At 35.8% G+C, this 10,049-nt stretch overlaps 1 protein-coding gene across 2 annotated transcripts in view; it reads right to left on the bottom strand.

Annotated features, from left to right (window-relative positions):
* Nucleotides 1-2,579: 2,579 nt before the first annotated feature.
* RPGRIP1L (RPGRIP1 like) overlaps nucleotides 2,580-10,049 on the bottom strand; it is a 128,784-nt gene continuing 121,314 nt past the window's right edge. For both annotated transcript variants that reach the window (XM_039502931.1, XM_039502930.1), the window contains 2 exons: nucleotides 6,336-6,469; nucleotides 2,580-4,651 (listed from right to left, as the gene is read on the bottom strand). In XM_039502931.1, coding sequence (XP_039358865.1) covers nucleotides 6,384-6,469 — 86 coding nt within the window. In that variant the 3' untranslated portion in view covers nucleotides 2,580-4,651; nucleotides 6,336-6,383. The remainder of the gene's footprint in view (nucleotides 4,652-6,335; nucleotides 6,470-10,049) is intronic.

Raw genomic sequence — 10,049 nt, 5'->3', positions numbered from 1 at the left:
GACAAAATGTTCCAAACTGGGTGCTAATAATTTAGAAACAGATGTTTTGTAACTAAAACCCATTGACATTACGTTACTACTTCATCCTGCTAGGTGCTGAGCACTTTGATGCTGATTTAGGAAAGACCGTTGGGTTAAATTCTTATTCCATTTCAGTCAGTGGCAAATTTCTTATAGACTCCGAAGAGTCTAAGATTTGTCCTTAAGCATATAGTTAACTAAATATGTGAGTAGTCCCATTGACTTTATCTGAATCACTTATATGGATCACATTCCTCAGCCTCTCGTAGGATCATGCCCTCAATGAATTACACTAATTTCTAATTAATAAAGTTCACTTATTTGTTAAAAAAGACATGCCATTTTCAGTTCATTCTTTATTCTCTCTCTTTTAAGAGTATCTTTAGTTTACTACTACTTTCTCAACCTATAAATAGGTAAAATTACTCAGTATTAAAGGATACAACATAGAAGGCCAAATTCTTCCTTTGAGTAATAACTCGGTTGAAGTCAAACATTTATCTTACCTGCTTTCAAAAATGCATGTATAATTATTTCATGAGTTAATCAGCAATATCAAAAATAAATGAACAAAAGCAGTGCAATACCTTTAGCATACCTTGTCAAAAGTAAACTTTAAAAAAAAAATACAAGTCTTTGAATTGACTGTGGTTCCTATTCTGCAGTAATGATACAGAGACATCTGTAGAGATTCAGTGAGATTCTGCTTAGGTAATGCAGTCCATCCATGCACAGCTGCAGGATTGGGGCTTAGTTCTAATTATTAATGCCTAAAGTTTGAATGACCAATTCATAAAGTAAAACTAAATGTAAATATTTGTCCCTTTGTGGAACACTCAAAAAACTGGTTTGAAATGTCATACTCCTTAATACCCAACTATATACAAAAAATAAAGTTTTTCTTGCCTTCAAACATATTAATATATGTGGCACAATTATAGGAGGATTTGAATTTTTACACAATGATCAGTTCTAATTCAAACTGAGAAAAGTTAATGCAATAGCTGTTATTTGGCCTAGTTATCCGTTGTGTTTTTGTGGTATTATGCAAATGGGCTGTTGTACACTGAAAACAAAATCATGTTTTATAACCAAAAATATTTATATTAATAATATTGTATTTAGTTGTAAAAGTGCTATTGAAGTCAAGTTTAGAAAACCTCAAACTCTTCTCAACACAGATATAATTTCATGAGTCATATATAATAGTATAAATGCACAATAAAATAAGTGGTGATTCTTCGTATAGCATAACTGACTAACTGAATTAACATGATTACTGTCTAGATGCATGGGGTATTTTGTCCCTAAGTGTTCTATTCCTGAGTTACCCGACAATTTATATGAGAGGGAATGGTAGAGAAAAATTGTAACACTTTGGGCCTAACTTTGGCTTACCTGTGCATACCGACACAAACACCAGAAAGCCTGCAGGAACAGCAGCGCAGTTGTTTTAGTGCACAGCAAAGGAAACCTTCTGCAATCCTGGTTTCACTGTAGTTACAAGGAGCTTGCCATGCAGGCCATAACAAGTAAAGCAGAGGGGTATAATGTGGCACAGCAAAAGAGGTACGCGAGTATGGTTTGACTGTACATGCCCAACCCAACTTATCCATGACCTCTCTTTACACATCCCTAAACAATTTACTCCTTTTCTAAGGCCTTGTCTAGACTAGGAAAAGTGTGTGTGTGTTTTTTTTTTTTAATATATTAGCTAATATGTTTAAATTAAGTACTGTTAAAAATGTGTTAGCACCTAGTAGAGAGTTTAACATGTTTTTTAAAGTAGCACTTACTTAAAATGTGTTTACCAGTACATTAAAAACACAGTTTTGTTTTAGTCTAGACAAAAGTAGTTGCAATAGATGGAACCGTTTGCAGAAGGGGACTTTTTTCAGGCTGCTCACAGCTAGAGTCTATGCATATATTAATGATACCATTGCAGTTTCTATATGTACCTCTTTTGTGTTACTTTTCCTGCACTAGTTACAATTTGGACCCTGGATTAAGAGCAGGCTGGAAATACAAACTACTTACTGCAGGGGAAAAAAATATTACACGAGATGTAATATGGTCCAGTTCATTTGCTGGGAAAATCCACACTAAATAACATGTCTTATTAGTAACAATAGGAAAAGAAATTGCAATAATTTTTTTTTAAAAATCAGAAACTAGAAAATAGTCAACTTTACAATGAAATATGGTTAAGAACCTGAAACATATTATACATGTTAATGTTGGAGTCACTGAGAATAGTTACCATGATGTAACCAAATATCAACCAGAATATACTGCAGTAATTTACCATAGAGATCGATGTGTAATGAATTTGATAGCTTAGCCTCAGTTTCCAACTTCAGATGGTGAAGATTAAATGTTAAGGGTGTTACTGTAAATGTAACATGAACATGGCTGATGAACATGTAAGATGAATATGGTTGATTTTCTAATTTTACCACATGGTTTACTTCAGAGGAAAATAAGCATTAGTAATAGTACTGTAACTCAGTAAACAATCACAAAAAATCAATACAACTCACTTCTTTGTTTATGTGGAAGATATTTAGTATGGGTTGCAAGTATCGGAATAATAATATGAACCTCCTGGTAGAATACCACAACTACATTTCTGAAAAGCCACTTGGTTAATCTCAGTGTTGAATCTAGCTGTTTTAAATTACCAAAATACATAACAACAGTCTTAATGACAATACAGATACACAGTGCCAAAGAAAGCTAGAAATAGTGTCCAAAATAATGAGCTAAGAGCCAGCCCAAGTGACAAACATACATATGGCTGTTTACAAGGAATGGAGGAGTTTAGGAATGTAAATGCCTGCGGTCTCCAGAATGTTCCAGAGGATTGAATTATGAGGATTTACAAAGTCTGGATGAGAGCAATACTGCTCCTGTAGATGGTAGGCCCTAAAATGGAGGCATTCATCAGTTCATGTAGAATTTAGAGATATCTGTGGTCAAAATATATTCCATTGGCCTCATAATGTACATCAACAAATTAATATTGTATGGATGTCATTTCAAAGCCTCCTAAAGACGAAGAGGCATTAACAACACGATTAGAGCACAGATGGTTCAAACTGTATGCAGATATTCAAACTTGCTTTTTTGCATTATAGCTGCTTTTTTTTTTGCTGTTGAACTGTAATGAATTGTCTCATAATCTATTCCATCTTCTTGCCATTAGCAGGCTTTGAATGTTCACAAATAGGAGCAAAGAACTCATTTTCCAGAGGTTTAATCACACAAAGAGCGAATGCCTAATTCTCTAAATGAAATGGTCTGTGATCACTGAAGCAGAGATTTAATATATCACGGCAAATTAGGTAGATTTTAATAAATTACTTATCTCTCTGAATACTTTACATATGCTTATGAAGAAACATAGCCTGTTTGCAAACAGTGAAAACCCACAGCCTATAAAATCCTTTGAAGAAAATGACAAAGTAAATTAAAAAATGAAATGCATTATATCCTAGTTCTCCAGAGACAATCCTTTTGCTGCATTGATTCACAGCTCCATTAAAAATATCAATTAAATCTTTCATTGAGATTGGTTAAAAGCTAGAAAATTAACTTTCCAAGCTCCTTTCTAGCCACCGGTTATCCAGATACAAGGATCATTGTATGTGTTTGATGTAAGTTTTAAAAGTGATCAAAAAACACTTGCCTGTCCCTACAGCTCAAACTAAGCAGAACAGAATCTGATTGATTCTTTTATATTTTCTTTCTGTGCTTTGATAGCTGTTGGTTGAAACTGTAAATCTCTTTTACTGTATATGAAAATTGAGTCACCCTCCCCCTCCTTCAAATCATGGTAATCATAAACAACTACTTATAATGTTAGTAGAAAGGCAAAAGTTATTTTAAAAAAAGCTTGCAATAATTTAATAAGTCTCTGCGACTAGCCTCATTCTTTATATTTAATTGATAGAAACTGCACGCATCAAAGAAAACGCATACTGAGATTTAATGTGCATAAAATGGATATTAGCATTTTAAAGAGGCAGATTAACACATTAATCCAAGTAATTTTCATATATTGCTTCTAATAAAATCTTCACAGTATAAAATTCTTAATGAGGCTAATCACAGGCATTGCATTTAGTGGGGTGATTAGGGATAACATAAAAGTATTTTTAATCAGTTTTCTAAGGCGTAAGCTTTTTTATTAAAAATTAAAAATTCAACTTGCATTTTTATTACTGTTTTATGTAAGAAAAAATGTTGAAAATGCAAATAAAGCACATCATTCAATCATGTAGGTATTAATTATTTACAAGACGTTGTCCATTGTGGAGGGAGTCTTAGCCTTAGGGGGAAATATAAAAACAAACAGACTGAAAAGTATACAAAACTTTACAACTATAAATCAAGCATCCTTTTCATATAAATTATACATTAAATATACTGTAGTAATTACAAAAATCTCATCTTCGAAGAGCTATCAAGAATGTATTTACACTGGGAGAAGCAGCATCTGTAGGCACACTTTTCTTTCATGCCTCCTAGTCATCTTTGTGTTCCTCATAGACTGAGCGCAGAGCATGGAGGGCCTCCACTGTTACTTTGAGCTTTCCAATTACTGCACTATCATCTTGTGAATCGAAAACTAGAAAGAAAACATCAGACAACAATATTAGCAATTTAATTTAGTTTTTGTGTTACAATAATTTCACTTTAGCTTTTGGGAAGATTAAAAGGCACTCATACAAGGTTAAAAAAATAGCTGTCAGTTCTAGTGCTCAATCCTGCAAGATGCTGAGTACTATCCACCCAACTGAAGTGAGGGGGAGGAGATGGTGTTCGGCACCTTACAGGATTGAGTCCTTCCAACACTAAGATGGAGAAATACTTTAAATTCCACCTCAATAATGATTGGTGCAAGGTTTAATTTTCAAGCTAAGAAAGCAGAATTTATTATATACCTTCCCAAATTGTTCATTTTTCATAGTAAATAAATATCACACGAGAACACATATACATTTAGGGTTTGATCCTGCTCTTGCTGAAGTCAATGAGTGTGTTGCCATCAACTTCAGTAGCAGCAGAATCAGACCTTTGTTATCTATGCATTAGTACACAAGCAGATGAAGTGTGAATTGTCTATGTTATAACACATTTTTAAAACATTGACATCTTTGTCTACATTGGGTGCTTAAATGGTGTTTAAAAACTTGACATTTAACATTTAGCTAACACATTTTAAAATAGGGGCATAGGACCATCAGGAAAATGTTCTGACCCATGTGGTAGGTGGAGACCACCTTCGGGAGGAACAAAGGATGTGGGCAAAGCTGGACCTTATCTTTGTGGAACACCATGTACTGGGGCCCAGAGGTCAGGGCTCTGAGTTCCAAGACCCGCTTAGTCAACGGGGTGCCATCAGCCGGGCAAGTGCCAAGTTCAGGTCCCCCTGTGGGACAGGGGGGTCTAACGTATGGAAGAGAGAATCCAATCCCTTAAGGAATCGGCCAGTCCTGGTATGGGAGAATACTGTGTGCCCCTGCACCACTGAGTGGAAGGCCGATATGGCCACCAAGTGCACCTTGACGGATGAGGGCACCAGGGCCTGTGCTCTAAGGTGATGGAGGAACGGAGGGTGGGGGGGAGCGTGTGGCACCCCTTATACCGTGCCATGGAGGTGCCACCCCAGGGGTCGCTGGGGCACTCTCCTACGGGTACTGCTAGGGAAAAACTTCCGACACCAGTGCACGTGGAGAGCACGCATGCCTATTTTGGAATAGACATGAGCAATCAATCAAAGAACCACCAAAATTTGGCCCTTTGACACCACAGAAATGCTATAATTGCCTACAATGGATAGATAGCTATTTGTAGTAGGATATTATTGACAAAAATGTTGAATATAAAATTAATAAGTTCAGAGGCTTTACTAGCATTTAAAGAAATACTCTGCTTCTACAAAGGATAAAAATATACTAGTGAGTAATTAGGCCTAATCATCTCAGATTTTGTAAACTGATTAATCTAATACTTTACTAGTAATACTGTTCAGATTTTTTCCCTACCAGGGACTGTGCAACTCTTAGTTAGAATATAATCCTAATTATATTAAGTTCTTTAAGTTTTAGGCAATACTATTTATTTTCAGGAATAAGTTCTATGTGCAGATGAACTGTGACAATTTATTAAAGTGATACTTATGGTTCAATATTATAACAATAATTAAATAATTAAGTATGAAACCTCTCAGAGCAGAGAAGAAAAACTCTAGTAAAATTTTGAAATGAATGGATGTCAAAAGTTAAAACTAAGAACTCTGCTAAACTTACCATCAATATCTTGCTCAATTATGTCTTTTTCTTTCTGAAATATCTCCGTTAGACTGACGTAAGCAAAGCCAATGTCTTCACACTCAAGATCTTGTTCATCTTCTGGAGGGTCACTAACCACGGTAAATCGTATGCTGAGAAAAAAAACAAATTCTCACTCTTGAAATGATCCATAACACCCAATCACTTGGGGACTAAATCCAGACGAAACAACAAACAAATATAAAGGCAGAGCATATCTAGAAATTCCCAATTTAGTATATAAAACAACTCGATCAGTGGTTCTCAACCAGGGGTACACATACTCCAGGGGTATTCCAAGGGTACATCAACTCATCTAGATATTTGCCTAGTTTTACAACAGGTTACATAAAAAGCATTAGCAAACTCAATACAAACTAAAATTTCATACGACTTGGTTATATTGCTCTATATATTATAGACTGAAATGGAAGTATAATATTTATATTCCAATTCATTTATTTTATAAGCATATGGTAAAAATGAGAAAGTCAGCAATTTTTCAGTAATAGTGTGCTTTTGTATTTGTATTTTTATGTCTCATTTTGTAAGCAAGTAGTTTTTAAGTGAGGTGAAACTTGAGATATCCAAGATAAAGCAGACTCCTGAAAGGGGTACAGTAGTCTGGAAAGGTTGAAAGCTACTGATTTTGATTAGTGCTTCTCAACACTTTCCATAGCAGGACTCAATTTGTCATAGCACATCATTCAGGTACACCTCCACTGCCTTCCCAGCTGGCTGAGATATGCCTCTCTTTCTTCAATTAGCAATATGGGAAGGACTGGTCATTTGTGACCCCAAGTTAAGATCCCCTGTTTTCATAAGGTGACACCCAATTGTTGTTCACATGGTAATATATTAAGAGAAGCATAACTGTCTACAGGATTGAACATAGCTCTCAGAGCCAGGAACTTGTACATTCTTAGCTCATATTGTTCAATCACTTCACCATTTTATAAATTAGGAAATTGAGGTACAGAAGTGATTATTCCCATATAACTCTCTGTGCTTTTTATGAGCACTCATGTATGTATAATGCTTTGAAAATGTAAAGCACTATTGTGCTTTTTACTGTGATGACCTTTATTTGCAATTTGTTTGAAATTGCAAATAAACTTTGTCTTCAGGTGGAGGGGGAACCTGGAATAATCAATTTCCATGTTATGTTTTTAATCTTAGCTGGCATATGTATCCTTCAGGCTGAAAATGATTCATTAAATATCATCAGAATTTTGCTGGTTAAATCTTTCTGTACTACAGAAAGCCATCAAGCAGAAGATCTGCTGCTTTACTTCAGTGTTATACCACATAATAAACTTTAGCCACATAACAAAATGCAAAGGTCACTCATTCTCTTGGCATTATACTGAATCATGATAAATAGATGGTAGAGATATAGGGGCTGGGCAAACCAAATAATAAATCGGCCAGATAGCAGAAACACTAGCCATATTCAGTGAAGCAGTAAATCAACTGCAAAATATTCAGCTGTAAGATATTTGGGAATTTCATCTGTAATAGTTACAAGAAGAGAATATTCTAGCTAAGAAAAACACCACTATTTCTTGTTCCAAAACAACAACAAAAGTTAGAATCCAAAGCCTGCTGCCCCAGAATAACATCTCTGTAATGGAGTGTTATATATTTGGTGTTCAAAGCTGGGTAATAACTAAATCCAGCAGTCATGTATAAATACACAGTAAGTGCATCTCCATATGGATTTCCGGCATTCATTAATTGAAGGCATTGAGTCCTTCGTTAGTTACCATGGTCAGTAAAGAGTGATTCTTGTCATAATCAATAATGCTATGATAATTTCATAAGGGTACTAAGACACTTAGTACAATTTATATAGAAAAAAAATAAGTTCTGATCTTCTCTTTACCTGTTCTCACGCTGTTGCAACTGCATGCACTGAATGCCTGATACATACCTGCCAAACCTTTTTCCCATTCTGTTTCCTTTTGCTGTGCCCTACCCAGGGCCAGCTCTAGGTTTTTCGCTGTCCCAAGCAAACCTCCCCCTCCAAGAGCGCAACTGCCGAAGTAAAAAAAAAAAAAGGGGGGTGGTGGTGGTGGTGGCCGGAGTACCGCCCCTGGAATTGTTCCGCCCCAAGCATGTGCTTGGTTTGCTGGTGCCTAGAGCCGGTCCTGGCCCTACCTCCCCATCCCTGTCTTTTTGCCATGTCCCATTATCAACATCCACAAAAGAAAAAAATCTTAATTTCCCTTTTTTTTTTCCTCTGCTCTCATGCTGCTGCCCTCATTCCCCTGCCAAATATAGTTAATATTTTATCCCCATTACTGTGTACCCACTGTAAGTTTTAAAAAAAATCTAAATATAGTGTATTTGGTAAGACCTCTGAACACAATTATCTAATCCAAATAAGGGAATACTTGCCCATCCCTAATGTCTAAGCCCAACAGCTATACAAAATATTTGCATATCTTCTGCAAACTTAAATTTCAGTCACTGCAGCCAAGTATTACTTTCCTTCTAAACATATAATTGTAGTGTTCTGTTGGAGCTGACTTCAATTAGTGGCTTGTGCAGCAGCCAAAAACACTGGGACTGACCAAATGACAGGAATTCAGAGCTAACTTCTCTTTTGATACATCTTGGCAACGCTGTTTAAACCATGAATCCTTGTAAACTTTACCACGTAAAATTTTGTTCAATAACCATGATCCAAAATGAGAAAATCAACTTACACAAAATCCAGGCCCATTAGAGATGATACCTTAAACAAAAAATAAACAAATCCTCCTAAAAGCCCTTAACAGTATTAGCAACCAACTGCAACATGCTTTTATAGTGTTGTATTTTTGTGTTCAGCTGCTATAACTAATAAATATTTAGTTCATGTACTTAAACGCCTGTTTTTAGCTAACAACAAACATAAGAAAAAAAGGGGGGACAAAAAAGAAAAATACCTCAGAAACTACATTAAGAAGGCAGAAGATCTGGCAGATTATGATGGATACAACTCTAAAATCTTTGGCATAGCACTAAGCAACAGGAGCAAATAAATAAAAAAAACAAAAAGGAAAAATTGGAATAATTCTTGGATGCAAAAGAGAAGTATCAAATGAATGTCAAAGAAAACTATTTAAACTCTCTAAAAGACAAAGGCTGTTTGGAATACTGTGCACTTATTCTTAAAAGCACAGAATGCAGCTGAAGTGATTCAGCAACTATGGTTACTCAAAAACTTTGAGAAATCAGTTATGTGATTGGGATGGTAAAGATAGAGGAGGGAATTGTGAACCAGCACAGTCCTTACCTCACTGTGGCACAGAATACACAGTGGCCAAACTCAATCTTTATAGGGTTCTTTTTTATTGGCAGTTAAAATAGCAAAAACACAATATAGCGGTAAGATTTCTTATCCATGTGAGGGTGTTCCTAGTGTTTCCCTCTAGATCAGGAATTCTAAAACAGGAGGTCGCGAGGTTATTAAATGGGAGTCATGAGCTGTCAGCTTCCAACCCAAACCCTGCTTTGCCTCCAGCATTTATAATGGTGTTAAATATATATAAAAAAGTGATTTTAATTTATAAGGGGTGGTGGTGGTCACACTCAGAGGCTTGCTAAGTGAAAGGGTCACCAGTACAAAAGTTTGAGAACCACTGCTCTAGGTTCTCTCTCACAGACTCTAGTTCCCTTGCTCAGAGAACCACTCCCTACATTCCC

The sequence above is a fragment of the Mauremys reevesii genome, linkage group 16 (assembly GCF_016161935.1).
Source record: "Mauremys reevesii isolate NIE-2019 linkage group 16, ASM1616193v1, whole genome shotgun sequence".
In the NCBI taxonomy this organism is placed as follows: domain Eukaryota; kingdom Metazoa; phylum Chordata; order Testudines; family Geoemydidae; genus Mauremys; species Mauremys reevesii.
This window is presented reverse-complemented; position numbering and strand designations above follow the sequence as displayed.